The following is a 27,441-nucleotide window of genomic DNA, read 5'->3' on the forward strand; positions in this document are numbered from 1 at the left end:
TAGCGAGCGATTCGATGTGACTACACCTGCATTAGTGTGTAAGACAGACCAAATGCGAACACATCTTCGGAAGGGTGTAATTTCAGAAGCCGTCCCAATTAGGGTTGCGCAGCACGGTTATCCCCTACAACGTTGTCATCGCATTCAAGGTATGTAATATGCCATAAAGAATGACTAGCATGCTCAGAAACATCATTCCAGGTATCAAGAGTTACGGACTTAATCCAGCGAGGGTACCCATTGCTATGTAGCCTTTTTAGTTTCTAGAGTCATACATAGCCAGCATCTCGACAGAGAACGTATACTTAATAGCTTTCGTACAATCTGGCGCCAGACTAGCCTTGGTACTCATTGGCTGTATAATTGTTCTATTTAAGAGTTCTTCAAGCCTTCGAGCGAGTAATCTGCGCTATAGTGGTCTCGCAACGTGACACGATTTTAGATTATAAAGCCGTGGTAGTCTAGAGTCGAAATTCTAAGTCATCCACTGATTACCACAGATCTTACATCAAAGACCGGCCCTTAGAGATTGAGCTCATTAAGGAAATTCACCAGATACGTCAGGAAATGAAGAATTTAGGACGAACCATTCTGAACGAGTAGGGAAGACAAAATTGGCAGACCAGTAACTATGGTCATTCTATAGATTGAAGGCCATCTCATCTGTGTTCACCGAGCATGTCGGTCGATCCGGCGAGCCACAGCCACCTTCACTGTGATAACGTTGGCAACCATCACCACAGAATCCTGATATAGCGTCGCAATCTCCGAATGGACTGCGCTTATTAGTTTGCGAAAATATACTACGGACGGGAAATCAAGCGTATATACAGCAGGCATTGATCAGGAAGTCGAAATAGCATGGTGCAGCATATTCACCGTGCTCTGCAGTTGCGTTGCAGTTGCTTTTTACAGCCATCCCCGCAGTGTCCAGGAGTAAAGTCGCATGTTTTACTGCAGCAGCCTTGGTAGCAAGGAATTGAGCTTGGGCACATTCCTCTAGGCTCTACAGTGGGCTCTGAGCGATACTCAATGGGTATGGAGCTAGAAAACTAGGCTCGTGACACTGATCAGCAGCCTTTTCATCTTGATCCACAGCAAACATAAACGACCAAGATTCTTGCATTCAGATATTGTTCGAGACAGGTCTCCACCGAGAGCTCAAGGCATAACAGTTGGTTATAATAGTAGAGAATGGCCGTATAGAGCCATCCAATGCTGCTTTTGACATTCTGTAATATGTTTGGGTATGTCGATAAACTTCTATGCAAAGTATCGTAAGCTGTTTATTAAACTTAAAATATTAATCTGCCTCATTATTCATGTCACCTGTACCACAAAATTATTGAAATTTCCTGGGCTTTTTGGGACCTCAAAACCAATTGCTTCTTCCACGATGCTGGATACGCACTTAAATGTTTCTTGGGCAACCAACTTGACTCTCTGGTTATTTTCTGCTTACGTCTACATTCCGTAGCTATGATTGATGGATAAAACTATGCGTAGACATATTATAAGACCTAGAGGTTCCAGATTCTCAAGAATCCATCCATATCCGGGACAACGATAAACTTTGAATCCCTTGAGCAAACCATCTCTGAGACGGGACATCTGTCTATCTTATCCCCTGCTCCTCTTGTAAACTGCTGTCTGAGGTTGCTTTCAAAATCATATATCTCCACGGTCCCCTCTCTAATCTGAAATATCAACTTCCGGCCATTATCCACAAACTGCACTGCTCGAGTAGTAGCAAAGCGACGCATCAAGAGATCATCAAATGCTAGACACCATCGTACCCGCTCCTCTCCTGTGTTCGGATCCCAGATACAAAGCGTTCCTTCATCAGCCCCGCTGGCTAACAGGGTCCCATCATGTCTCCAGGACAGTGAACGTGTCGCACGATGCAAGCCAGCAAAGCAAGATACTGGTAGCTCTGTTGTGATGTCGTAGACGTGAACATAGGACTTGGGGTTCCCTTGGCTAATAGCGAGGTACTTTTGGTCCGGTGAGAAAGCTCCGTTCCAGAGCTGACCACCAAAAGGCCCCAAGACGTGGAGACAGGATCCAGAGCTGGCATCCCAAACCCGTGCGGTTTCATCCCATGCGGTAGACGCGACTAGCTTATTATCTGGGCTCATGGCAGCCCATGTTATAGAATCCGTGTGGCCCAGCAGTTTATGTCGAAGGGATCTCTTTTCGATATCCCATAGATTGACACCGGGAAGAAACGCAGATTCACGGGTTCCATCTTGGGTTGTCTCGTTCTGGCTAAAAAAGATCATCGTTTTGCCGTCAGAGCTGAATGAGCCTAGCTCGCCCTCGAAGCCCGGTCTGGATTCTGGTTCGTGCGCTGTCTTGGCTGCAAGCCTCCCCTGCGTGTCCAGCTCCCACAGAATAACCATAGTGTTCTCGTCACTACCACCTTGGGACGCCAGAACGTAGCCGGTGGTTTTGCCATCGCTGTTGTCGATCAAACATGGCGCAAATCTAACCGTCTCGATCAGCTTCCCATCTGTCAAAGTTTCGAGACGCTCCCGCGTAGTAATATCAAAGACATGTATTTCTTCGCCGACCCCAACTGCAACCAATCTATCGTCAGGACTAAGAGTGGGCGTCGTGGCTATTCCATCCAGCCGAATCTTCGCTCTCTCCTGACCCCATCGTTTCGGATGGTCCGGAGCCCAGGCTGCAGGCCCTTTAGAGGGAGAAACGAAATCACGCTCAACAGCGTAGGTAAAGTTTTTCACAAATTTTTCTCCATTCATTGACATAGACATCGTTGGACTGTTTGTACTGTATTTGGTTCTGACACATCGCTTTTTCGAATAGCGATATGTCCCCGCGCTTTAAGCTTGAGGAGAATTGACACGTATGAGAGAAATCATTGGGATGACGTAACGCGGTTCCACTTAATTAGTTATTAGAACGATTATAACAGACCACCATAATGGTGAGAAATGAGTCACGGCGTATGTGATTGATTATTGAGCCCCCGCCTTGAGTAGTTACTTCTTGCGGAGTAGTTAGGTAACTAGGAGATAAGGGCTGACTAAGCCATTATCAGCGATAAGACATACATGTGACGGCATCGTTATCCTTCCTCTCCCACTTCGCCCCTCCGCCTCTCCCAACTTCACTTCTCCTCCTCCTCCTCCATCATGATCAAAACCCGCCTCTGCCTCATCTCAGACACCCACACCCTCCCCCCAAACCCCCCTCTCACCCATGACAACCCCTACCGCCATCCTCTCCCCAAGGCCGACATCCTCCTGCACGCCGGCGACCTGACCAAAGTCGGCCGCCGCAGCGAACACATCCAGATGCTCGCCATGCTGCAAGAAGCCCCCGCCGAGCTCAAGATCGTCATCGCCGGAAACCACGACATCACCCTCGACCCGGACTACTACGCCTCCGTCGGCCACCTGCGCCACCGCTATCGCACCGACCACCTCGCCGCCTCACCCACCCTCGGCCGCAAGCCCCGTCCCGCCAACGACGACGACGACCCCGACGAAGGCCCCCTCGAGGACCCCGCCGCCATCAGGGCCCTCTACACCGGCGACGAGGCCCGCGCCGCCGGCATCGCCTACATGGACGAGGGCCTGCGCACCTTCTTCCTCTCCAACGGCGCCCGGCTCACCGTCTACGCCTCGCCCTACACCCCGGAGTTCTGCCGCTGGGCCTTTGCCTATGACCGCGCTGAGGACCGCTTCAACCCCCCGCCGCCGGGAGAAGTCGAAGCTGAAGCCGAAGCCGAAGCCAACGTGGAAGGCCCCGCAAACCCCGTGCCCGATTTCCCCGCCGTCGATATCATGCTCACCCATGGGCCCCCGTACGGCGTGCACGACCGCGTCGTCGGCTCGCATGAGAGCGTCGGCTGCGAGCATCTCTTCCGCGCCGTGCAGCGCGCCCGCCCGCGGCTGCACGTCTTCGGCCACATTCACGAGGGCTACGGCGCCACCCGCTGGGAGTGGAGTACCCGGAACGAGTCGTTGATCCAGGTCGACCGCGAGACCGCCCTCGAGGACCGTGCCGCCTACGTGGATGTCAGCTCCGACGCTGCGGTCCCGCTGCGGGTCGGCGACGAGACGCTCTTCGTCAATGCCAGTGTCGTCACCGTGCAGTATCAGGCCGTGAATGCGCCGTGGGTGGTCGATCTCGATTTGCCTTCGAAGGACGTCCCCGAATAGACTTAGACTGTCCGCTGTAGACTCTTTTATGCATGATTGTAATGTAATGTATTCAATTGTAACTCCTGGACCACCCCCTGTCATCCTGGCCGTGGGTATAAACCGGTCCCAACATCCTCGAGCAAGTAATGTACAGTCCCAAACAAAAGAGAAATCCAGAAAAGGTTCGAAGGAATGGCCTCGGCAGAAGGAAACGCTGCATGCAATGCCGGATCCATCCTGAAGGTAAAGAACATACTGTAGGTATAGGTAGGTATAGGGATTAATGTCCAGACATTATCAGAAATAAGACAAGGGTAAAAGGAAAATCAAAAGGTAGATGAAAGATTGAAAGAAAGAATGTGCAGAGCTACTACTCCTCCCGCACGGTCATCCCGTGCGGATCCCGGAAATCAAGCCGACTGTTCTTCCGCCCAATCCCCTTCAGCAAGCTGAACCGCTTGAGAACGGAGTCCCGCGCGCCTCCAGAATGTGCCGGCTGCATCGGGGGACTCATCTCCGGGCTGCGGAGCTCGGGGCTGCGAATCGACGCCGCGCTGCTTTGCGTCACGGGCCGCGGGTAGTCCTGGATGGAGGGGATCGTCGACCAGCCCGACTTGGGACTTGCGAGAGGAGGTCGGTCCTTGTTGGAGGCGCCATTGCGCTGCGACTGAGAGCGACTGAGGTTCTCGTGTGATTTGGTGGCCGCGTCCCGGGATCGGCTACGAGACCGTTGTCTCTTCTGAGACTCTTCGCCCGAATTGTCCCTGGCGTTGGCTCCCGACATCGATAACGAGGAGGCGTGCTTGTGCAGCCGCTCGCCAAAGAAGCTTCTCCGTTTCGGCTGGGTGTCCCGGGACCGGCTTGTCGTTCGGCTGTGGATGGTCGCCGCGTCGTCGTCACGGTCCTCTGCGTCGTCCGCTCCATGCGCCTCCACCCCGTTGACCTTATCTTTCGAGACGCTCTGGACGGTCGCTACGGAATTGGTGGCTCCGTGGTTTGAGCGTTTAAACGGGTTCATAATGCTGATCCGATGGCTGACGGACTGCCTCGTGGAGTGCTTGCGCCGGAGATTCTGTCGAGAGGCACGGATCAGCTCTTCTTCTGGACTGACAGCCCGCGGCGTCGGCTGATGTCTGCTCTCCTCCAGCGAATGCGGCGAGTAGCGCTGGGCCGTCTGGGGAGTCTCTGGGTTTGCAGGTGCGAGCGAGGCCAGCTCAGGAGCAAACGCCTCCTCGAACCGGCGCGTCAGCTCCGCCTGCGTAGCCTGGTGCGACGGGCGATGGAACATGGCCAAGGCATGTTTAATCGCCAAGGCGTGATCGATGAGAGCCACAGCCAGAGCATTCTTCATCGGATCGACTGGCGTCGGGGTATCTTCCTGCTCCTCCCCATCGGGTGTATCGGCCAAGAACCGACGGTAGAGAGCCACGCAGCTAGGAGACGACGAGCTGAGATCCAATAGTTGGTCCATAGCTTCGGTAAGGTTGCAAAGACTGGTATCTTCCCCCGTCGCCGCCCGTCGCTGCAGCAGCGACAGTTCCTGGGTCTTTCGCCACGTCCGCTCCAGAGCCGTCTGCAGCGGTGTCAACGCGATCTCTTCCACTGCGACCACTTCGCTCCTGCGAAGGATGTTTGGGAACGGCTCTGCGGTGGTGTAGATGACCTTCTCAACCCATTGTTCCTCCACATCTGCGCCCCGGACATGTCTCTTCAGCGTCGAGGTAAACCGGATCGGTTCAGAAATCATGAGATGATCCCGGACCGAAGGAGGGACCTTGGAACGCTGATTAACGGGATGAGCCATGTCCCGATAAACACTGACAGGGCTTATATGCAAGAACTGGCCTTCGAAATCGTGCACCTCTCCGGAAGAAATGATCTGCGCTGCAGGATGCTCCCGCTGCATGCGATCGACGAAAGACGCCATGCGCTCGATAGGAGAGCACTCAAAGATGAATTCTTTGTCTCGCAGGGTGACGGGAAAGCCAAGTCCCTTGTAGACCACACGGAAGAACCGAGGGAACTGCTTCTCTTCTCTCGCAATCGTTTCGTAAATCTTGGCCATGGAACTCTGCGCGCGTGAGAGCTTGGTGAAGTCCATGGTGGTGTCCTCGTATTGCTGGGCAAGTTCCTTGTAACAGACAAGAGCATGGGCCCACGCCTTCGCATCTTCAAAGTACTGGATAATCGAGAAATACAAGGCCTCCTTCCTCTCAAACGATGTCTGTTCCGGGAAGCCAGGGCTCACGAGCTCATGAACAGTTCTTCTTGAATCCCAGTCGTACAGGTCGGCATGGAATTGGAGGGCGAGTCCTGCTTCGGTAAAGTTGCCGGCTGCGGCTTGGACTTGCGCAAGCTCGTGGACATATCGTATGAAAATATCCTCACGGCCCATGTCTTTCATGTACTCCATCAACCGCAGAGTGTGCAAGCTCTCGGCCATTGAGCCGCCTTGCGATGCCAAGAACAGGTCCAGCAACTCGTCCACGGTAGCAATGAGGCCCTGGACGGCATTGGATAGGTCTTCATCAAAGGCGGCGCAGCCTGCAAAATAGTCCGAGAGCTCCCCAATAAACATCTTTTGGACAGCACCTTCATTCATATTCTTGGTCTTGAATAAATTATCCAGGCTGGAGATGATTTCGGTCTCGATGATGGAGAGATCTTGGTTCAATCCCCACTCACTTAGGATCATCGTCCGCAAGATCTCCACCGCCACCCGGCGTAAGCCTTCGTGCACACTGAGACAGAGCTCAATGATAGGTGACACCAGGCCGGGGACGTACTGCACCTGATAACCACCCAGCCGACTCAGTCCGAAACGTTCTTGCTCCTCGTCAGATGCCTCCCAACCGATGGCTTCCCAGCTCGCATGCAACAAGTCTGCTCCTTGCTCACGAACATCGCCAGCAATCTTCCAGATCGCACGGCGTTTCTGCTCGGCGAAGGTCTCAAGGGCAAGAGCATCACTGGAGACAACCTTCAACAGGGTCATGAAGAACATCTCCCAAAGCCTCGTGTCAAAAGTCTCGGCATCGTCAGGCGCTGGCAGGAAGTTGTCCATCAAGATGGCAGCAAGGAACTCAAGACTTTTCACGGTGGCGCGGTGGTTATAGACGTGGACGCTAAGCCAGGTATCTGGATACGCCTCACAGCTCAAAATAGAGGTATGAACTTCAAAAGCCTGAGTGAGGAAAGTGGAGAGCTCTATACCCTTCAGTCGTGGTCGCTTCGGGTTCGGTATCGCGGCGGTGGCAGCCATGATGGCAGACAGCTCGACCAGGGCTTCGTCGAACTTCTGAGAAGTTTTCGAGGACTTCACCTGGAACGGGAATGATTTGCTAAAGAGGAGAGAAAGATAGCTTGTGTCCTCCACACCATCCGGGATGATAGAGTAGTAAGATGCGACAATCTTTGGCATGAACTCATAAAGCTGCGGGTCCGGTTCCTTCAGCAACTCCGCAACAATCGCGCTGTTCAAACGGACCTGGTCTCGGTACAGATCGGACACAGCGCCGGTTGCTCCCCAATACGGTGCCAACCAGCCAATACAGCTGGAGACCAGACTCTGTCTTTCCGAGCCAGAACTGAAGATGTCTAGTCGCGTATAGTGCTGGATAAGGACCAACTTGTACAGGATCAGCATACCCGTGACGTCCTTACATGCATCCATGAAGCTAAGAGCAATCATAATCATTTCATCCTTCGGGAGCACCTTGGAGAGTTCTGGTAGCCAAGTGTGAAAGTGTTGGACCACAAGAGTCTTGCTTCCAATCATAGCGGGCGAGGAGCTCTTCATGAGAGCTTCCAGAGACTTGAAGATTGTGTGCAGGTCCCGGTTGAAAGTCGACTGGACGCGAGTGATGCCGATGTTTTCTTCCTTTTCCTTCTGTTGCTCTCTGGCGTTGATGATGAACTTGAGCACATGTCGGCCCACCTTAAACGTAGCACGCAGGTTGCGCGACTGTTCCAGATCGGAGGAGGCTTGGAGAAGACGGAGGTAGCTGCGGATGAGGCACGGTGTCGCAAATGGAAAGTTGAACTGGTTCTCGGTATAATGATCAACGAGCGGGCCGAGATTGAACCGCCGATCGTGAACGATTCCAAGAACAGTCACCAGATCGCGAAAGATCAGATCTTCGTACTCCTCATTTCCGGCGTTCTCGACCAAGATGCCGAACAAAGCATCAAAGACGCTGCTCAGTTGCTTCACGATCTCGATCTCTGGAACAAACAAAACTCGCTTCAGGGTATCGAGGACTTCGGTTCCCGGGCGCTCCCTCCAGTTCAGAAGACTCAGAATGACCTGGTCTTGAGAGTATTCCGTACTGCACAGATGGGTCTCCAACCGCAAAGTTGCCAAAGGCCCCGTGATCGCTTCATCTTTGGCAGACTCATTCTTACCCAATGCGCTCCACGGGAGAGATAGATAAGCACCTTTTCCATTCTCGAGGCTCGATGTGCACTTGTCGTAGGCATGCAGCAGTAGAGAATGCGGGCCATCTCGCATGAAGGCCTGGTTGTCCCACAGGGGCATCCAAGCAAGTGCAAAAGGAAACTCAGGCGCATCCGCGACACTCATAATTAAATGAGACCCCGGGATCTGATCGGTGGGGATGTTCAGCCGAATCGTTTGATTCCATGGGGTCCCTCGTTCAGCTGTCGTAGTGCGCCATGCGGTGTGCGGTGTGTTGTTGGAGGAGGGAAAGACACATCGGTCGATGCGGGCTCCGGATGATGCTCGCACTTCAAGGGTCAGCTGCAAATTTCGGAATGCCGTGGCCGCAGGGACGGGGATCTGGCCGGCCTGGGGGTGAGAAAGGAGGGCCTCCGGAGGAAAGGTGGCCTGAGCGATGGTCACGTAGATATCGGATCTAGGCTTCGTCGGCGCCTGGGAGAAGCCAATTCGCCGTGTCTGGGCGACATTGTGCAGGATCGTAGGGTTCTTTCGGATCAAAGTATCGGCATCCGGGCAAACAAACGGGTATAGGTGGAGGTGAAGTCGTGCAGCACGTGGCGATCTCGTGTATTTACCAGTCGAGCTGGGTAGGAGGGTACGGATCAATCCCTCGAAGCCGTCCACTGGCACCTCCCCCTCGTCACCGTCGGTCGATGGTGACCAGATATTGATCACTTGTTCGGCGTCTTTGTCTTGGCGAAGGATCTGAGACACCTCTAGGATGCCGAGTCCGATGGTGCGGATCTGGGGAGTTTCCTTCACCGGCTGAGCGTTGGCCCGTTCCTTGTTGCTGGCCGTGCTTTCAGCCGACTGGGGCGGTCCAGTGCTGTTTTCTTTGATCGGCTCCGCACTTTGGATACCACGAGGCTTCGAAGACCACATCATACTTCGCCGCGTCCTTAAGCTACCCTTGACAGACGAATTCACCGCGGGTTGCGGCTTTGACGCGGAAGAGCCTTCTCGAGAGATGGACGTCCTCGATTGGGTGGAGGTATTGGAGGTTGACGTGCTTTCTGGTGCTCGGACCGCAACGACAAGATACAGCTTGGCTCCGCCGGTAGAACCATCGCCGATGTCTGTGCTGCATAGTTCGGTGAAGAGAGTCTTCAGCTTGCTGCTTTGTCCCATGGAAGCGAATCGTTCGGGGGAGGGGATATCTAGAAGGTAAGTCTCGGACAGGGCTTTGAGCACTCCGGTCTCGGATTGGGAACAGAGTTGCACGGCAAGAGTCACTGGGCCCGGCGCGTTGCCGGACACGGCATTGACCTCGAGAAGCATATGATGAAGTGCAGCGGCATCTGTCTGTGTGGTTGGACTGGTGTCGAGCATACTCATCTCGGATTGGAGTTTGGACAATTGGACAGCCGAGTCTTCGCCGGTCAACAGACGGCCACGCTGCTGAGGGTCCCGGACAATAACCTCCCCACCAAGCATCTTGTTCCCCCGAACCAGTTTCCAGACTACATCGTCGCGCAGGGCCTCCTTCTCCTGCGAGGTGAGCACGTTGTACAGCAATTGTCGGCGGGCGAAGTCCAACGATTGGACCAGATTCGACATCTCCTCCACAATATTGTACTGGCGGCCAAGTAAGAGCTGATGCAGGTTTGTGGAATGCCATTCCCGTAGACACGAGGCGATCTCGTCCACCAGCGGTTCTGATGAGGTGGGTGTCTCATCTCCGATCTTCAGCATGGGAACGGGGGCGGCGGGCTTGGGCGCATTGGGGTCCCGCGGGGTGACGGTGATGGGGGTATGGGGCATGGAGGCGGATCTCCAGCCAAAGGGTGAGCGGGGACTCCCCCGGTCGTCTTCGTCGGACTTTTGAATGAAGATCTGGGAGGGCTTTCCTTTCTTTGCGATCACGACGTCGGACACCTCGTCGTTGGTGTGTACGTCGTCCTGCGAGGAGGCGAGACTGCTGCGCACATCCACGTCCAGGCCACCACCGCTGTCGATACGGGGAAGACTCGAGCGATCGCCATTTGTCGAGGCTCTCTGCGGGTCGGAGTCGCCGAGGACCTCACGAATCTCGACGCAATTGCGCGGGAAGATGCCCGAGAAGACCCTAGCCTCGAGAGTCTGGCCCTTGGAGCTGGTCAAGCCGGCCAAGAGGGACGGCGGCGCAACGAGATAGCCACGACACCATTCGCCATTGGCGCCTCCCTGTTCGATTATGTAGAGTTCATCGCCGAGCTCGAGGGGGAGGTCGTCGGGGCTGGAGGGCTGGAAGGGGTAGATGGCGACGGCGAAGGCGATTCGAGGCAGTGGCCGCCAGGGCATCTCTGCGAAGGAGGGGGGCTAACGAGAGCGCACCCCGCAATGGTGGTCGTCACACGGGCGGTCCCAGGAATGGAGGATCGCGCGGGGGGGAAGGGGAGAGGAATTGGCTCCAAGGGGGAGGGAGGTGATGGAAGTTAAAGAAGGGAGGAATGTGAGCGATTCCCGAACGGTGAGGGTGAGAAGGCGATCGAAGTGAACGACAGTGAGTGGTAAAGGGTGTTTTAAAAAGGGGAAGAAGACCAGTCGACGGGCATCCTGCAGTCCACTTGGTCAGTCGAAGGACATGATGAGGCAGAAGAGAGAGAGGGAGGAGAAGATGGCGGGATTGCGATGAAGACTGCCCAGCGAGGTGGAAGGGAGGAGTCGGTCCGTCACTGCAGGATTCTGTCTCTGGCGACTTTTTTTTTTCCCTTCTCTTTTTTTGGACTCGTGTTTCGCCCTTCTTTTCCTCTTTTGGTGGAGGTCGGAATCTTCCATTCTTCGCCCCCTAGCAGTTTGAATGGGATTGAGAGGTGGAGCTCAACCACGGAATGATCTCCTTGGCGGGAACTTGTGGAGAAGGGACAATTGATTATCTTACCGGGAGAAGGAGAGTGTGTGAAGGAGTGGAAGAGGGAAGAGAGTGTGGAGAAGAGAGGGAGAGTAGGAGGAGATGGAGAGGAGTGGAAGAGAGAGAGAGAGAGAAGAAGAAGAAGAAGAAGAGGAAGTCGATCATGGTTTGTAGACTCGGCCCAAAAGGGAAGTGGGCGATCCACCAGTGAGGCCTCAGCTCAGGAGTATACCCAACAGAGGTATAGTACTTCCACCACAGTATCTACCATTAGAACTGTAACTACTTATATACTACAATTATTCCTGCTCATCCTCATCACCACGTTCGGCGGCTTTGCATTCGAGATCTCTCGATAACATGACCAGTCAAATCGGAATGCCCCTGAACCATCCATCGATCGTTCATGCTCCCATGGTTACTACGCGATGAACCGCCAGATCGACTCAACCCTTCATTATTCCTAACCCTGTTGTTCCTTATCCTGATGCCGACACGGATATATATACTATACACAAGAAAACAATATAAAAAATAAATAAAAAGAACTTCATGCAATGTCCAAAGCGCCCCATTCTATATCCCCATCAACCAGAACACGCACAACAGACCAAGCATGAGAACAAAATATAGGTATCACCGCTTGAACATAGCACTCACGTCCTCTTTGCGCCACTCAAGCTCCAGCTGTCCTTCATACACCGTCTGGAGCACCCGACGAGTCCGCTCGTGCGCATCAATGTACCGTCCCTCGCACTCCCGGAGCACCTTCAACACCAAGCTGCGACTCAATCCGGGGTCGTCCGCGTCCCCAAAGTGCTTCTCTACCCGTTTCTTCAACAGCTCAATCCCGCGCCGCATTTCCTTGGTCTCGTACGTCGCCAACACCTTCTTTGCCACCGACCGTGAATGACTGGGCCGACTGGCAATCTCCACCGGGTTGCCGCCAGCTCCCATCAGCCGCTCCGCCGATTCCACAAATTCCAGCAGCCGGCCCAACGGCCGGTGGATCACCGAGTCCAGGTAGAGCTTCATATGCTCGTGCAGGTCCTGGTGCGCCCGGTCGCGCCACCGTTCCAGGACCGGGAGCCCCCGCACATCCACCTCCTCGATGTAGTGGTTCATGTTCTCGATCAGCAGGATGTGGTAATTTAGCACCTCCTTATCTTCCGGATCGCCCGTCGTCGCCGCCACCCCGCTTGTCTGGCCCGGCGCCTCCTTCGCAATGAACTTCAACGACTCCCACATCGCCCGGTTGATGCGGTCGTACGCCTCATTCACGCTGATCCGGATGTCGAAGAACTCCTGCGACGGTTGCGCAAGCATGTTCTCAATCGCCGCTGAGAAGTTGGGGAACACGCGCATGAACGAAATCACCCCCTTCCGTTTGTTCACCTTCACCTTCGTGTCCTCAATGCCCCGGATCTGGTCGTCCACAAACCGGTTAAACAACCCGATCAGCCGGGAGTGGATCTTCTGGAGCGAGTGAATGATGAAATCCTGGTTGGTATCCTCCAGATCAGAGATGGCTTTCTCCAGGGCGAACAGAATGCCAATGCCTTGTAGCGGGTCCGCCTTAATGGCCCAGTCCACCAGATTCTGCAGGTCAACGGGCCAGAACGCGTAGATTTCATCCATAATCTGCTCCACCTTCCGTCCCATACGCCGGTCCGGGTCGTGCGGCTGCTTCGCACTGAAATCAGGTAGCGGGCGCTGCTCGGGATGGGCAGATCCCACGAGATCGGAGAAGTCCATGCTCGGCAGCGAACTCATGTGGAAGAAGTAGACGATAAAGTTCTGTTCTTCCGCGATCATGTTCAGAGTCTCATGGAGGGCCCCTGCAAAGACCTCGCACGGTTCAAGCTTGCCCGGCTGCTTCTCGCCAAAAGAGAGTCTCAACCCAGTCGCGGCTCGGATGGTCTTCCCTCTTTTCACGGTGAGCTTCCGCGCAGCCATCGTAATGCCTTCCATATCCTTCTCCTTTTCTTGATGGGTGAAGAGAAGTTCCTGCTCCTCCCCTGTTTGTTTCCGGGCTGCCTTCTTCCACGCGAAACCGTTATCCCGGAATTGATTCTGGTACGGGTGTTTGGCCTGTTGCTCATAGAGGGTGATGAGCGCTTGCCATTCAGGGCCACTGACTTCTCGGGCAAAAAGCATAAGGCCATGATACTTCCACAGCTCCTTGCGAGAATAGACTCGAGATTCGTTGTCAAGCTTCATCGGGTCCTTCTGGTGGTTGGCAGCCGCGTCTACCCTCTTCTGTTCAGCCACCTTGTACGCGATGCCCATGAACTGTTTCAGTCGTTGTAAGAAGTATTCGGAGTGTGTGCGGTACTCTTCCTTCTTTTCCTTGATGGCGCGCATCTGGCCGATTTCTGTATCGGCGTAGACGCCCACACTGGCGTGGTCTCCCGCAGCGTCGACCAACCGTTTCTTGTTTTGCCAGATGTCAGAATCAATCATCAGCATTGCCTTGTACAGGATAGACAAGGCCACCTCGGTGTCCCGCAGCCCATCAGGGTTGCTCAAGGAGGCCTCTTTCAAGGGGCGGAGGTCCGCCTTCGAGATAGAAAGCGTCTTCAACAGGTTCTGCAGTTCGTTTTGAAGCAGCTTCTGGTTGGCCGTCTGCACCTGCAGACCCTGAGATTGGGCCTCGATGTACGACACATCGTCATTCAAGGTCTGTTCCGGTATTAGCATCAGAAGTATATCAGAGATCTGCGCCAAGAACTTACATTGAGTTCGTGCGAATAGAGCGTGAGAAGGTTGTCGAGCTCTTCACACTCTTCAATAGTCTTGTCTATCAGCTTCGCAAGTTGCTCCACCTTTCCTTCTTGCTGTTCAAGGTTACCAAGCCAGCTGGTAGCCTCTACACGTCCGATCTCGCGTCGGATATCTGCTTCCAGATCCTCAATTCGTTTTTCGTCACTCAAGCGCCCATTCCAGCCGAGATCGGTCAGGATATCATCAAACTCGACACCACGACCCTCGATAACCCTAGGTTCAATTCCAAGAGCCTGGCAGTATTTGATAGTATTATCCTCGTGGCGTCTCCGGCGACGACCGCTCGGCGAGGGAGACACAGATCTCGATCGATCATCCACAGGGAGTTTAACAGAGGCCCTCGAGCTGTCTCTCTGCTCATCTTGGTTGTCGGTAGTAGGCGGTGGCTCTTCCACCGTAGCGGCACGTGTAACCTCAACCGTAGGCGGTTCCATGGAAGGAGACGTCACAGAAGATGGCATGTCCTTGGTTGGCGAGGGCAATGATGGCGCTTCTTTGTCCGGCGTCTCAGGGGAGGTGACCGTTCCCGGTTCATTCCCTGTCCGAAGAGATGGAGCAGGCACGACACCGGTGATACCGTCAGGTTCTGCGGTCTCAGCCTGCTGCTTCTTCGCAGCAGCTAAGAGGCGTTCACCAGCGCCTCCAGGCCTAGGTTTGAAAGCGCCATAAGCCGTGGCAGCTTTGCGGAAAGCGCCAGCGATATCCTTGCTGGGTTTTTTCTTGATCATGGGTCCCAAGCCAGGGCGATGTGCATCCGGATCTTCCTCCATGGAAGACTTGGATATTTCAGGGCTAGTAGGTGTACTTTCAGGAACCGGCTGACTAGGTTGGGCTTCTGGAATGGCTGCTGCTTCGACAGCCTCCGCCATGGCGGCGTCGGTTCTATCAGCTGAAGGGGTCGGGTTCAATGCAGCTGGCATATCAACGGACGGGGGTTCTAACAAAGAGGGAAACGTGTCAGCACCTTGAAATTCCATCCGTACGTCTGGAGAGGTCTCTGTGCTACCTTGATCGACGGGGCCAGGTTCCAGGGAGCCTGCTGCATCACGCATGCTGCGATTCTCCGAACCAGCGGTGGTAGGTCGCACAACTTCTTTGTTGTGCCTCGCATCCGCCGAACTTGAACTGGAATCCTTGGTACGGAGGGAGGGTCGCGCTTCCGTGGATTTTGATGACGGTGGGCGTGACTCTGGGAATGAGCCGACCATGCTGGGTTCCCCAGGGGTAGTTGAAGGGTCCTTATTCCTCGGCTCAGGCGCTTGCAATATTGGAACTTTAGGCACGCGTTCGGCTGCACGAGGCGGAGGTTGGTCTCGCTGGTCCGGGGTGACTGGAGGAGCATTCTGGGGAGGTCCAAAAGGCGGAGGACCACTTCTTCCCGATTGACCAGTTGAGGGTCTTCCCATCTGGTCCCGGCTTTTCTGAGAGCGTAGTGACTGCTCTTCGGCAGGTGTTCGCCTAGGTCCATCTCGACTTGCAGCACGGCTCGAGTAAGGTGACTGAGGTCGGCTACTCTGTGACGAGGAAGGTGGTTGCGGGGGTGGTAGGGACTGCTCTGGGTTTCTTGTGGGTGCCGATTGTCCAGATGGTGCTCCAACAAGTAGTTGTCGCTCGCGTTCGTCGAATCCTATCAGTTTCGGTACCTTGCCGCCTGTATACTTTCGGTAAATCTTCACCAAACTACCAATAAAGAACTCCTTCTCTTTGGAGGTTCTTGCGTGCCAGTAGTAAGGCTTCCCCACCGTTACGACGAATCCGACATTCGAAGCCCACTGTTTCTGTTGTTGTTCCAAGGGTGACGATGGCACAAACGCGTTGTAGGATTGGACGGCCGACAGATCGTCCAACATCCAGGTTTTACCGATGGAAAAAGACCCGTCGTTATTCTCCCGAGCTTTATGCATACGCACTCTTCCAGATCTCCGCACAGCAACAACGATCACACGCTGTTTTTTGTTTTCTTGCGGCGAGTTTGGCGGAGCGGGGGTGGACGGGTATGCACCATCTTCGGTGATGCGAACATGGGTTATATACGATTCGGTCACTGCAAAACGGAGCGCATCAGCTGGGGATCGTAAACTGCCTTTGCATGACGTTCATCGGTTGCGGGCAAGGATGAGGCTGTCGAGCGGGGGCAAAACAAGGTGGGTTGCCCGAACATCTCTCCAGCCCGAGCAACTCCGATCCTACCATGGAGTAACGAATGCAAAAAAAAGACATCGGTTGAAAAAGGCGCATGGAGGAATTCACATACAGTGACCATCATTGTCCTTCCTTGAGAAACAGCTTTGGATTATGCGCCGCTTCTCATCCTCAAACTTCTCGGCCCTTGACATTGTACCATCGCTAGGTGCGGCTGCAGGACCAGCTCGGCGCGGGTCCCTCTGTGGAGGGTAGTCCCCAGCTGGGGGACCTCGCGAGCGATCCCGACCATTCATCGTCGCTTCTTCTATCCGCGAAACGCTGGCTCACTCAGGCGGGGGAAGCCAGAGGCCAAGTGGACATGATCGGGAATATCGGGAGGGATGACACGGGAGTCGCGCGTCGGGATCGGGGCAGATATGACTGCTGGTGGGAGAGAAGCCGATCGATAGATGCAGAGGTCGCACAGAGAGGGAATCGAGGGGAGGGAGAATTAATGGCTGGTGGCACAGGCGAAGCATGCACGGAGGATGGAGGAGCAACTCGGTGGTGGCATTAGCTCATCAGTTGTCACGGCTGGGGATGAGACGCGGGCACTAGGCCGGAAGAGGGCAGAACGGCTGACTAACCAGCATGCCTGAGGGATGCATGTCAACAAGTGTGCTGGGAAGCGTACTGGGTAACTACGTATGTTCAGAAGAGCTGGGTAGCGCTATTACATTCTACAATGGATATATGTAGCTCTGGGATTTGGGATAACTGATATTCTGAGCAATTGTTCCACTGATCGGAGGTGACGAGGCATGTATGCTGTAGAGCTCCAGCAATGCAGGGAATCCGGATAGAATTGATAAATAAGGTACTTTGAGATTAAGCCGTTGAATACCGTATGACAGCAAATCTCGAGGGATAGCTGTTAGTCGGGGTGAGGATGGTCAGCAACTGCCTGTCTATCTACCACGAGGTAGATATATATATTTCTCCTTGGGCCGTCTCTATTGGTCGGTGTCACGGGAGCCCACGTGAGCTCTCCCAAGGGATGCTGGACTGAACCACCAATAATATATCTGTATTCTTCACCGCCTTTAAGCCACTGTTTTTTTTTTTTTCTGCCACTTTTTTTTTTTTATCCAAGACGGTCAACGAGATCGAGAACAGAAGAAACCTTCCTGCCAGTGCCAGTGGTTTCTCGTGTCCGACTTCACCTCACCAGACCTCTCACACAGCCGTCACAATGGGCTCCCAGAAGGTCAAGAAATCTTCCTCGGCGAAGGCTGCCCAGGGAAAAGGCAAGGTATGGGATGGCTTTTCCGACAGCCATGCACAAATATGTATGCTAGTGCCGTTGTACTGATCAAGATTTTCCCTCCAGAAGGCCGACAGTGCCCCTCTGCCCCCTCAGTTGGTCGCCTCAGTCGCAGCTTTCCTCTCGAAATCCGGTTTCGCTAGCACCAGTGAAGCCTTTACCAAGGAACTGGCCGCGAAATCTCTGGATAAGGCCGTGACCAATGCGAACAATGTCCCCTCGCTGCACGATATCTACAAATGGGAATCCCAGTCCCCTTCCAGCAAGGACGAGAGCGATAGTAGCGACGATGACAGCTCCAGCGACTCTGATGTTTCGATGAAATCGTCCAAGAGTTCCTCCTCGTCTTTGTCCTCCTCGTCTTCTTCCTCCTCTTCTTCGTCGTCCTCTTCCAGTTCGGACAGCGATGCCGACGATGAAGACGACGAGTCTGACTCCGACTCCGAATCCGAATCCGCTCCTGCTCCGAAATCCCAGCCCCAAGGAGTGAAACGCAAGGCGGAATCTAGCTCCTCGTCTTCCGAATCCGACTCGGAGTCGGACAAAGCTCCCAAGACCAAGAAGACCAAGACCAAATCTTCGTCTTCGTCTTCATCCGACTCCTCGTCGGACTCCTCGTCGGATTCCTCGTCTTCGTCTTCCTCTTCGGATTCTTCCGACTCGTCGGATTCCTCATCCTCCAGCGACGAAAGTGACTCGTCATCTTCGTCTAGTTCCGACTCCTCTTCCGATTCCGACTCCTCCTCCGACAAGAAGGCAGCCAAAAAGGCTGACAAGAAAGCCCTGAAGGCAGCGACAAAGACGCCCCTCCCGCCTTCCGACTCGAGCTCCAGCGGCTCCAGCGATTCCGACTCCAGCAGCGAAACTCTGCAAAACTCCGGATCGGATGCCCAGCAGAACAGCGGCAGCGCTCCGCAGACCAGCTCCTCCAGCGCTAGCCCGGCCCCTGGCAATGACAACGGAAACAAGAAGAGACACACTGGTGCTCGCCCGACCCCTCTGGCTCTTCTCAGCGAGCAGCCTCACGACCACCCTTCGAACTCTTACGTCCCCTACGCGTACGCCGAGCGGGCCCACAAAGATCTGTCCGTCACCCGCGGCAAGGGCTTCACCAAGGAGAAGAACAAGAAGAAGCGTGGCTCTTACCGCGGCGGCCCCATTGACATCTCCGGAGGCAAGTCCTTCAAGTTTGACGATTAAACGTCAGCCATACTTCTAGATAGAGGCGGACATGGGGGTGATTTGCAACGTCGATGTTCTCAGTTGATGAAAAGTTAGTCGCTTTTACTAGATCTAGATCTGCTCTTTTAGATCTTGCTGGACCAGTTTTTTTTTTTTTCCCTCCCTTTTCTTCGTCGAGCAAGGCGCTTTGGAGCCGGACTGTTTTCTTTCGAAAGGATTACCCGTTACAGGAGACATTCTTCCTATTTGTTTGCATTGTAGCCGAAGACAAAATCTTAAGCAATTGCTACTAGTTTCGCTCTATTTCTACTTCTAATACGGAGTATTCAGTGGTTTAAACAACTGCAGCCCATTCCAAATACCGAACCTGCTCCATGACTAAACGCACAATATGTTGACGACTAACGAAGAGGCAGGCCTCGTCGTCTCCACGCTCCAGCACCCTCAAGACGCTTCCACCTCCGGTCCCAACCTGTCAATTCTTCGTTCGCGATATCCTCGGCCCCGACGGATTTGAACGGCTGCTGCTCCCGCAGCTTCGCCGCACTCGTCGTATCGCTCGGATCCGGTCGCTCATAGCCCGATAAGTCCAAGACCCTGTCCGCTGGGAACATGGTAGCATTGGCAGTGCCCGGGTTAAGGCCGACTAGGTCCTGATACCATTCCTTGCAGGGGCCAGTCAGGTCGTCGGTTGACACGAAATCCAGCCGGACGACCCCGCTGGCGATCCCGGCGTACAGGGTGGGCGATAAAGGCGACGGAGAGGACATGGTGTAGATCGCGCCGCGGTACGAACGGTTCGCGTGGGACCGTCCTCGGCGCGAGCTCAGAACTGCTGGCGGCTGATGAGATAGGAATATGGACAGGTCTTTGCGCGGGTAGCTGATGCTGTGGACGATGTTGTTGATTGGGCCGCTCGCGTTGGTCTCTTGACGTTTGGGGCCATGGTTATGCCATGAGATCGGGGACGCTCTTGCGTCCTGGTAGGAGTAGGTCTTGGGCATGCGAAGGTCGAAGATCTTGACGACGGCGTCGCCGCCAGCCCCAACCACGAAGCGATCATTCCCCAGGGGGTAGACACAGTAGATCGGGTTTTGGTCGTTGGTGTCTCGGTATGTCATTTCATACGGCGTGTCAGAGCGGAGATCGTGAAGTCTAACCGCGCGATCGCCCCACGCTGCTAGAAAGGTATTTCCTGAGGCAGCCTGCGGAGACTGTGGGAAAAGCGGCGTGACTGCACTGACGTTGGTTTTCTGGGTGAGACCGACCTGCGAGTCAAGGTCCAAAGAATCCACGCCAATCTCGCGATCCAACGATAGCCTCTCGTGCGAGATAGTGGAAACGGTCAGTGTATCTTCGAGACGCCCGGTGGCTACCGCAAAGCGAGACGGCGAAATAAACTTCGAGTACTTGTTGCGTGCGACCTTGTCCGGGTCGATGCGCAGGCGCGCAAACGCCTGGACCTCGGTATCTTCCGACGTGGTGCTGTAGAAAGCAATGGATCCGTTGCTGAAATGAGCCGCAAGGATTGGATCCGGACCATCTGCAAGGTCAATCCGTTCGAGATCCACGCCGAAGGTCAGGAATGATTGCTGGTATTGGTATGTTGCGGTGTCTGGAGCGATGGCAAGGTGGACAAGCTCGCCACGCATGCGCCCGAAAATAACATGTTCTTTATCGCGCTCTTTTGCATAGTGATTTGGTCGGAGAAGGTGGACGCCGCAAATGTCGTCGTGGCTGCTGATATGATCCAGATCGTCGAATACAAACCACTTTTCAGTGTGACGCATCCCGGTCTGCCGGATCCGCAGTATTAACTCATCAGCCGCGCCCCATGCGAGGATTTCCTTTTTGTCCTCCCAGGTAGTGCCGTTCCAAAATTCATACGAGTCAATTGCCGGGCGATACCCATGCGTCGGGTTGTCTCGTCTGATGGCTCGATGGGATCCGACCTTCACGGCGTCTCGCGATGGGACGACAAAACGACCAATGACAGCATGTTTATCCAAAGCTCGCGAACGAGACGTGAGGGCCTGCGTCGCATCTTTCCAAAAGGGAGGAGTATCAATGTGGGGAAAGCGATGGTATAGAAAAGCTCGACATATGCGCCAGTCCTCCGCGGCAATGATTTTACGGAGGTGTTGGCAAGTTTGGGCGAGATGAGCGAGGGCATTGACGGTCGGTAGATAGCTTGCGATGAGATAGATGATCTCCGGAGGTAGGTCTGCAAGCATCTTGAACCCGCATGCAGTGGATGTGCGTATATGCCAGGTACGAATGCTTAAAGCAACTGAATGATGGGTGGTACCTGCAACGAATTAGACCGGAATGAGATAAATATCTACCAAAAGACTAAGAGAGAGTAACAAACATAGGAGTTATTTTGAACCAGTCAAGAGATCCATGACGGTTGGTGAAGAACCGTTAATTCCAGAGGGTTTCCGCGGCGATTGATCATTGTGGGATTGAGAGGGCTGTGAGGAGTCAAGAGCGTCAATCACCCCAGCGATAGGCAGTAAACAGAGTCGACCGGACCATTGTTTGCTCACACATGCATTCTGCAACGAATGACTCATTCAGAGACTCATCCTAGAAGGGCATTGGAGATGTATAGGAATGGTCAGAGGGTGAGAAACAAAGTGGTGAAAGTGGCTGGCCTTATGTCATCTGAGTCATCCGCTCCTTATCTTATCGCAGTCGATTCTCTTCACCAAATGAATCATGTGGGGTTCAACCCCAAACCACCAAAGAGACCATACTTATTACTAAAAACTTCCCTAGTCACTCACTCCTCACGGACACGAAGTCTTCTGCATGTTCGTTCCTTGACTTTTGACTCTGACACAGCGTTCCACCTGTGCGGGGAGAAATCCCCTAATGGAAGGTCGAGGCGATGTTGGTCGGTTCCAGCGATAGATAAGAACCACGAACCACAAACCATGGGTTCGGCTTCCTCTGTCGACTTCCTCTCAAGTAGCTCGTTACATCCACCATACGAACAATCATGGCCGTGTCAGCCTTGACTGCAGTTGCTCTGGTGTCGTTTGGGGTCTTCTTCGTGTATAGGGTCATCGTGCACCCGGCATTTCTCTCGCCTCTGTCGAAAATCCCAAATGCACACTGGACGGCTCCAATATCTCCCGCATGGATTCTGTGGAAGCGGTTCACCAGCCAAAACAACCGGACCATCCAGGCCGCCCATGAAAAACATGGGCCGATAGTGAGACTGTCTCCTAGCGAGATCTCGATCAACTGCGTAGAGAACGGCATCAAATCCGTCTACACGGGGGGTTTCGAGAAGCATGACTGGTATCCCCGTGGATTTGGATCCCTTGGGTAAGCACATACTTCCCTATGCCAGAAGCTGGAACCAGGCTAACGCCATCAACAGAACTGTCAGTATGTTTACCATGACGGGCAGCAAACCTCATTCGACCCGCAAGCGAATGATGTCCAACATATACAGCAAGTCATTCTTACAGTCGTCGCCCCATATGCGTCTGATCTCCGAGACTGTCATCTTCGGCCGCTTCCTGCCGATTTTCCAGGACGCCGCGCGCACGGGGAAGCCTCTTGAAGTTCACGATGTCAACCAGGGCGTCACGATGGATTTCGTGTCCGCCTATCTATTCGGCTTATCAAACGGTACGCGTTTCCTCTCAGACGACGCCTACCGGAAGAAGATGCTGCATCTCTATCACTCGCGAAAGCCCTTCGAATTCTTCAACCAGGAAGTCCCGGGCCTTCTCTCGTGGACCAAAGCCCTTGGCATCCGTCTGATCCCTCGGTGGTGCGACGACGCCAACGACGTCCTCGACCAGTGGAACCTGGAGCTCTGTGACAAAGCAGAGGCGTCGATGCACTCCACGCACATCGAAGCCGAGCCGGTCGTTTACAAGCAACTCAAGCAAGCCATGCAAAAAAACCCATCGGGCGACGACTGGCCGAAGCTGCGTATCGAAATCGCATGTGAGCTGTATGACCAGCTAACAGCCGGCTTTGAAACCAGCGCCGTGGCCCTCACCTACCTCTTCTGGGAACTGTCGCAGCACCCTGAACTCCAGAAGAAGCTCCGCGCAGAACTTCTCACACTCGACCCCCCAATCCGCTTCCCCACCGACTCGGCTACCCTCCCCCCTGCAAAGTCCGTAGACTCGCTACCTCTCCTGGATGCGATTGTCACGGAGACACTGCGCCTACATGCGCCGATTCCCGGTATCCAGCCACGAGTCACGCCTTATCCGTCTTGTAGTCTCGTCGGGTACGCCGACATCCCAGGAAACACGAGAGTGAATGCGCAAGCATACTCGTTGCATCGCAACCCTGAGGTGTTCCCGGAACCGGAAGCATGGCTGCCCCAGCGATGGCTCAAGGACAGTAACTCCCCGGCCGAGCTGGAGGAACGGAAACGATGGTTCTGGGCCTTTGGTAGCGGAGGAAGAATGTGCGTGGGGAGTAATCTAGCGCTACAAGGTGAGTTGCGACCAGATGTACGTCAGCACGAGGACCAATGCTAACTGGACCAGAAATCAAACTGGTCATCGCGTCCGTCTACACGAACTTCCAGACGTCCATCCTGGAAGACAACGATATAGAGGCCATCGATGCGTACACGGTGAAGCCGCAAGGCGAGAAACTTGTGTTGAAAATTGAGCAAGCTTAACCCTACCTAGCACATACGACAGGGCAATTCCACATCAAGATTCTTCTTTCGGTATAGCACGTAATAATGTACATAGGCAGACAGAAACCTGCCTAATATCAAACAAACAAATCAGGTATGTCTGTAGTTTCCCTTGAACAAAGCCAATAACTCCGGGTACGATGGGTTCCTGAGCCCCAAGAGCACTTCGAGTCCGCACGTATGAAACATCAAACGCGGGCTCCAGTTCCAATCCCTTGACGCTTCGGTAGATATAACGGAAAGGAAAAAGCAGCCTCGAACCGTAATTTAACCGAGGGTGCCCTCCTTCTTCTTGGGGCCGACGACCTTGGGGTACATTCTCATCAGGTGGTAGTTGATGGTGTTCTTCTTGTTGCCCTTTGGTTTCTGTTCGGATGCCATTAGAAAAAATGCCACATGGAGATATTAAAAGGTACAAGCACGTACCGGTGCATCCATGCACTGTCGCAATTGTTGCTCAAGCGCAGCACATCCTTCAGCAGTGTATCCGGAAGACGCCCAACAGCCTATACCAAAGTCAGCTTCCAGCGTCTCCAAACTCACGAAAGCGAATTCGCAAAATGTCCACGTCGAGATACATACTCAGCATCGACGACATCACCGTCACACACGGGTTCTGCTCATGTTGATTCGGACGACGGACACGGAGGTGAGGAATGGTCTGCAGACGGACCGGGTTGAGACGGGTCGTGGCGCCTTTGACGGGCATGGCGACTGAGGCGATCGGAGTGTTGTCTTCTCCGGACGAGTAAATCGCAACAGCAAGGCGCAATCGGATAGAGCGGACGCAACGCAGGCAGGGATCGGAGACCGGCTGGAGATCCAGATCCAAAAGTTGTCGGAAGCCGCTCGGAGGTGCCAACCCCCTTTCGGGAAAGTTTGCCCGCGGCGATAAGCTGATGTAAGCGCTCCGTCCATAACTAGATCCGCCCATAGCTGGAGCTGCTGGCCGCCACCTCGTTCAGTCTCAAATTTGGTCGACCGTCTTCTACTGACTACGACGTGAGTTATGAGTGGAAGGCGTTTGGGGGGCCTTGTCCATCATGTCTCTGCCGTGGGTGCGCTGCGGCACCCGCGACCAAGATGCTTTTCTGCCGTCGGTCGACGGCAGGATGCGGCGTCGAAGGTGGACGAGAGTGACACGGCTTCCTCGTCGAAGGATGAACCGAAGGAAGAGAGCGCCATGGCACGGCGACTGTCAGAAATGACGGAGCAGGCCATGCTGGAGGGCGGCCGGTCCGCGCGCAAAAACATGCAGCAAGCGGGGTTCTCGGAGGAGCTGAAGCGAGAGCTGGAAGACAGAATTGCGGAGAGCTCTTTCAAGAGCGAGTACGCGGCTGCTCATTCGATTCTAGACATGCCGGTATGTACAGCGGTGGTGGAGTGTGGACGATGTAGGGCTGACGGCGTCTCAGGAGAGCGCAGGGCAGGGAACTCGCGACAACGCCTTAGCGGAGCCCTGGTCTGGAGCGGAGAACCTCCATGATATCACCCTGCGCATGCTAGACAGCTCGGCGAAGAAACCGATGCGCACGCCTTACAAGATCCCTCAGCCCGTCGATATGCGGATTACGCCGAAACCGAAGAAGTCGCCGGGTCTCCGGATCGCCGAAGCGAAGGAACGCACATCCGTATACGCATTAAGTCAAGACCCGGGAATTTCAGACAAGGAGCGTGAGGCCATGCGGCGGGAAATGCGGGAGAGGTTCACCGTCGGGGCTCGACCGATGCCCGCTACGGTCCAGGGGTTGTCGTCACTCGCGAACGAGCGGATAGAGGATGCGATGGCGCGCGGTCAGTTCGACCGGATACAGAGAGGTAGAGGTGTTAACACCAAGACGGATCACAACGCGAACAGTGCGTTTATTGATACGACGGAATACTTCATGAACAAGATGATTCAGAAACAGGAGCTCGTGCCGCCGTGGATTGAGAAGCAGCAGGAACTTGCGAAAGAGGTTGATCGGTTTCGTCAGCGCCTGAGGTCCGAATGGAGGCGACACGCCGCGAGGTTGATATCTAGTCAGGGGGGAAGCTTGGAGGCACAGATGAGACGTGCTGAAGCTTATGCCGCAGCAGAGGCCCGGTTGACCGAAAAGGCCAGAATCGAGCGATCATTCCGAGAGATGGATGAGGGCGGTGACAGCTCTTTGGGTTCGACGACCCCCGAATCTTCCATGCCGGAGACAGGCGCTCCATCTGGATCTACAGAGGAGGGCGAGTCTTTGCTACACCTCTCGCCGCTTCGCGACCCCAACTATCTCGCCATCGAGCAGCCCTTTTATGAACTGACCGTGAAGAACCTCAATGCCCTCACTCGCACGTATAACCTCCAGGCACCGCCGGTAGCACAGAAGCCGTATATAAACCTCGAGCGCGAATTGACTGCTTGTTACGCCGAAGTGGCTCCGGGTTTAGCGGAGGAGATCAAGCGACGTGCGACGGAACGGACGAGCCGTCCAGAGTCGATGGGGTCCAAGGCCAGCGGCGTTCTGGATTCCTTGACCACCTCCCAAACAGTTCGTGTGTATGAAGAGGATGGAGCCAAGGGATATGGCTTCAAAGAGTTCTGGCGAGATCTGTTTTCTAAAAAGGAATAGAGGCGCCGCTGTATAGTCTCCATGGTATGTACACTGTATTATACGAACTCAGCTCAATGAGGAAGTCATTTATCATATACTACCCGTGATGTTCTATAGTTACAGTACACTGCTGGATGGTTCTAGTGATAGGGTACATGCAATTGCCCTCCTTCACGCCCCATGGAAGGGTCGAAGTTCCACTCCTGTCTCCACATCCCTCATAGCACACACTCTTCTCCAATTCCTCCAAGCCGTGAGGAAGAATTTGATCGTGCGGAAGAGTGTGAGCGCCAGCAAAAAGAAATCCAAAACCTGCAGTGTCAGGAGGGAGACGTGTCTCCCAGTCCTCCATTTGATTTCGGCCCAGATGATAAGCCCCCGTACTGAAACCGTGAGGCCCATGACAATAATGAGGATGGAGACAGCTATCTCCAGGATATACATGTTGCGTGCTTTTGTGCGGTAGGCTGTGTCTCCCGACATAAGAAGACGTCGCATTTCCGTGGTTCTCGCTCTGCTCCAAGGTGACAAGAAACTCGCGAACATCAGCAGGACGAGGTGCGAGATCAGGATCAATACTATAAGCTTCCATTCGCGCTGCTTAATTCTCTGGTGGTCGGTGAACTTGATGGCGCGCTTCATCGGAATGACAAAGTTACGCCAGGGGATCTTCGGCCACCCTCCCTCTGGCCATGAAGCTTGACGCGTTTCGGAGTCTCCAAAGGGTAGACGAGAGATGATCTCGACGTCGCCGACCCAGACTTCGTTGATGGCGTTCCCAGGCTCGTAGTAGCGGTCCGTTTTGGCTCCAGTGACGGCGGAGAGCTTGTGACCCATGGCCAGGCGAGGTATGTATGGGATGGGTAGAATGATTGTGAGGGCTAAGAGGTGAGATGAGTGAATGGTCTCTGCTTGATTGAGTATAAGACATGCGGAATGCGAGATCTGACATGGAAGTGGTGGAGGAGGAGACGAGGATAGAACGAAGAACTATACGGGAAGTGGTGGATTTCCTCTTTGGGAAACATCTGCAACCTGAGGCATGACAACATTGCCTTAGTGCCTTGGTGCCTTGGATGTTTCGAAGTATACAAAATCGACTCCCGACGACAAATCCACCGACAGCCCACTAGTCGATCGTCACAAACTCTCCCAGGATCGACTTGAAACCCTCGTCTCCTCCGGTGCTCCCACTGGTCGACCCCTCGTGTGATGATGTGCCGGACATGCAGCTGGGCGCGTATTTGCACCAACGACAGCCGCCCGATGGCTGCCCACCACCACTTCACCTCTTCCTCCC

At 54.3% G+C, this 27,441-nt stretch overlaps 10 protein-coding genes across 10 annotated transcripts; 4 read left to right on the top strand and 6 right to left on the bottom strand.

Moving 5' to 3' along the window:
- Nucleotides 1–1,441: 1,441 nt before the first annotated feature.
- On the bottom strand, nt 1,442–2,974 carry BDV59DRAFT_181440 (WD40 repeat domain-containing protein). Its single transcript, XM_073690238.1, has one exon. It carries the CDS (start codon nt 2,775–2,777, stop codon nt 1,521–1,523), a length of 1,257 nt encoding a protein of 418 aa, XP_073546420.1. The 5' UTR covers nt 2,778–2,974; the 3' UTR covers nt 1,442–1,520.
- A 142-nt stretch (nt 2,975–3,116) lies between these two features.
- BDV59DRAFT_61912 (Metallo-dependent phosphatase-like protein) lies at nt 3,117–4,366 on the top strand. Its single transcript, XM_073696776.1, has one exon. The coding sequence runs from the start codon at nt 3,159–3,161 to the stop codon at nt 4,188–4,190; it is 1,032 nt and encodes a 343-aa protein (XP_073546421.1). The 5' UTR covers nt 3,117–3,158; the 3' UTR covers nt 4,191–4,366.
- Nucleotides 4,367–4,542: 176 nt separating this feature from the next.
- BDV59DRAFT_203256 (guanine nucleotide exchange factor DCK1) lies at nt 4,543–10,911 on the bottom strand (the record flags this gene model as incomplete). The annotated part of the gene is made up of 1 exon (XM_073694232.1): nt 4,543–10,911. The coding sequence occupies one exon, from the start codon at nt 10,909–10,911 to the stop codon at nt 4,543–4,545; it is 6,369 nt and encodes a 2,122-aa protein (XP_073546422.1).
- Nucleotides 10,912–11,913: 1,002 nt separating this feature from the next.
- On the bottom strand, nt 11,914–17,034 carry BDV59DRAFT_181443 (GTP-Rho binding exocyst subunit SEC3). The gene is made up of 4 exons (XM_073690239.1): nt 16,500–17,034; nt 15,252–16,289; nt 14,197–15,182; nt 11,914–14,143 (listed from the first exon to the last, which is right to left on the bottom strand). The coding sequence occupies exons 1-4, from the start codon at nt 16,681–16,683 to the stop codon at nt 12,098–12,100; spliced, it is 4,254 nt and encodes a 1,417-aa protein (XP_073546423.1). The 5' UTR covers nt 16,684–17,034; the 3' UTR covers nt 11,914–12,097.
- A 495-nt stretch (nt 17,035–17,529) lies between these two features.
- On the top strand, nt 17,530–19,085 carry BDV59DRAFT_61928 (nucleolar and coiled-body phosphoprotein 1 family protein). Its single transcript, XM_073696777.1, has 2 exons — nt 17,530–17,681; nt 17,760–19,085. The coding sequence occupies exons 1-2, from the start codon at nt 17,622–17,624 to the stop codon at nt 18,891–18,893; spliced, it is 1,194 nt and encodes a 397-aa protein (XP_073546424.1). The 5' UTR covers nt 17,530–17,621; the 3' UTR covers nt 18,894–19,085.
- Nucleotides 19,086–19,125: 40 nt separating this feature from the next.
- BDV59DRAFT_181446 (uncharacterized protein) lies at nt 19,126–21,487 on the bottom strand. The gene is made up of 2 exons (XM_073690240.1): nt 21,247–21,487; nt 19,126–21,183 (listed from the first exon to the last, which is right to left on the bottom strand). Exon 2 carries the CDS (start codon nt 21,107–21,109, stop codon nt 19,277–19,279), a length of 1,833 nt encoding a protein of 610 aa, XP_073546425.1. The 5' UTR covers nt 21,110–21,183; nt 21,247–21,487; the 3' UTR covers nt 19,126–19,276.
- Nucleotides 21,488–21,610: 123 nt separating this feature from the next.
- On the top strand, nt 21,611–23,564 carry BDV59DRAFT_181447 (cytochrome P450). Its single transcript, XM_073690241.1, has 3 exons — nt 21,611–22,211; nt 22,267–23,348; nt 23,402–23,564. The coding sequence occupies exons 1-3, from the start codon at nt 21,880–21,882 to the stop codon at nt 23,536–23,538; spliced, it is 1,551 nt and encodes a 516-aa protein (XP_073546426.1). The 5' UTR covers nt 21,611–21,879; the 3' UTR covers nt 23,539–23,564.
- Nucleotides 23,565–24,347, bottom strand: BDV59DRAFT_181448 (mitochondrial 37S ribosomal protein mS37). The gene is made up of 3 exons (XM_073690242.1): nt 24,142–24,347; nt 23,986–24,065; nt 23,565–23,925 (listed from the first exon to the last, which is right to left on the bottom strand). The coding sequence occupies exons 1-3, from the start codon at nt 24,266–24,268 to the stop codon at nt 23,827–23,829; spliced, it is 306 nt and encodes a 101-aa protein (XP_073546427.1). The 5' UTR covers nt 24,269–24,347; the 3' UTR covers nt 23,565–23,826.
- A 183-nt stretch (nt 24,348–24,530) lies between these two features.
- Nucleotides 24,531–26,236, top strand: BDV59DRAFT_61962 (DnaJ family domain-containing protein). Its single transcript, XM_073696781.1, has 2 exons — nt 24,531–24,922; nt 24,975–26,236. The coding sequence occupies exons 1-2, from the start codon at nt 24,569–24,571 to the stop codon at nt 26,157–26,159; spliced, it is 1,539 nt and encodes a 512-aa protein (XP_073546428.1). The 5' UTR covers nt 24,531–24,568; the 3' UTR covers nt 26,160–26,236.
- Nucleotides 26,237–27,441, bottom strand: BDV59DRAFT_61948 (uncharacterized protein). The gene has a single exon (XM_073696778.1). It carries the CDS (start codon nt 26,976–26,978, stop codon nt 26,313–26,315), a length of 666 nt encoding a protein of 221 aa, XP_073546429.1. The 5' UTR covers nt 26,979–27,441; the 3' UTR covers nt 26,237–26,312.

The sequence above is a fragment of the Aspergillus ambiguus genome (assembly GCF_047715705.1).
Source record: "Aspergillus ambiguus strain CBS 117.58 unplaced genomic scaffold BDV59scaffold_23, whole genome shotgun sequence".
NCBI lineage: Eukaryota > Fungi > Ascomycota > Eurotiomycetes > Eurotiales > Aspergillaceae > Aspergillus > Aspergillus ambiguus.

Bases quoted from the DNA above. Each gene is read 5' to 3' on its own strand.
- BDV59DRAFT_61928 (XM_073696777.1), top strand. From the start codon at position 17,622: ATGGGCTCCCAGAAGGTCAAGAAATCTTCCTCGGCGAAGGCTGCCCAG. The intron at 17,682-17,759 runs GTATGGGATGGC...TTTTCCCTCCAG, and splicing joins CTGCCCAGGGAAAAGGCAAG to AAGGCCGACAGTGCCCCTCT.
- BDV59DRAFT_181446 (XM_073690240.1), bottom strand. From the start codon at position 21,109: ATGCTTGCAGACCTACCTCCGGAGATCATCTATCTCATCGCAAGCTAT.
- BDV59DRAFT_181447 (XM_073690241.1), top strand. From the start codon at position 21,880: ATGGCCGTGTCAGCCTTGACTGCAGTTGCTCTGGTGTCGTTTGGGGTC. The intron at 22,212-22,266 runs GTAAGCACATAC...CGCCATCAACAG, and splicing joins CGTGGATTTGGATCCCTTGG to AACTGTCAGTATGTTTACCA. The intron at 23,349-23,401 runs GTGAGTTGCGAC...TAACTGGACCAG, and splicing joins GAGTAATCTAGCGCTACAAG to AAATCAAACTGGTCATCGCG.
- BDV59DRAFT_181443 (XM_073690239.1), bottom strand. From the start codon at position 16,683: ATGAATGGTCGGGATCGCTCGCGAGGTCCCCCAGCTGGGGACTACCCT. The intron at 16,290-16,499 runs GTATGTGAATTC...TCCGTTTTGCAG, and splicing joins GAAGGACAATGATGGTCACT to TGACCGAATCGTATATAACC. The intron at 15,183-15,251 runs GTAGCACAGAGA...CCTCTTTGTTAG, and splicing joins ACCTGGCCCCGTCGATCAAG to AACCCCCGTCCGTTGATATG.
- BDV59DRAFT_181440 (XM_073690238.1), bottom strand. From the start codon at position 2,777: ATGTCTATGTCAATGAATGGAGAAAAATTTGTGAAAAACTTTACCTAC.
- BDV59DRAFT_61962 (XM_073696781.1), top strand. From the start codon at position 24,569: ATGAGTGGAAGGCGTTTGGGGGGCCTTGTCCATCATGTCTCTGCCGTG. The intron at 24,923-24,974 runs GTATGTACAGCG...ACGGCGTCTCAG, and splicing joins ATTCGATTCTAGACATGCCG to GAGAGCGCAGGGCAGGGAAC.
- BDV59DRAFT_181448 (XM_073690242.1), bottom strand. From the start codon at position 24,268: ATGCCCGTCAAAGGCGCCACGACCCGTCTCAACCCGGTCCGTCTGCAG. The intron at 24,066-24,141 runs GTATGTATCTCG...ACTTTGGTATAG, and splicing joins GGTGATGTCGTCGATGCTGA to GCTGTTGGGCGTCTTCCGGA. The intron at 23,926-23,985 runs GTACGTGCTTGT...GCATCCGAACAG, and splicing joins GACAGTGCATGGATGCACCG to AAACCAAAGGGCAACAAGAA.
- BDV59DRAFT_61912 (XM_073696776.1), top strand. From the start codon at position 3,159: ATGATCAAAACCCGCCTCTGCCTCATCTCAGACACCCACACCCTCCCC.
- BDV59DRAFT_61948 (XM_073696778.1), bottom strand. From the start codon at position 26,978: ATGGGTCACAAGCTCTCCGCCGTCACTGGAGCCAAAACGGACCGCTAC.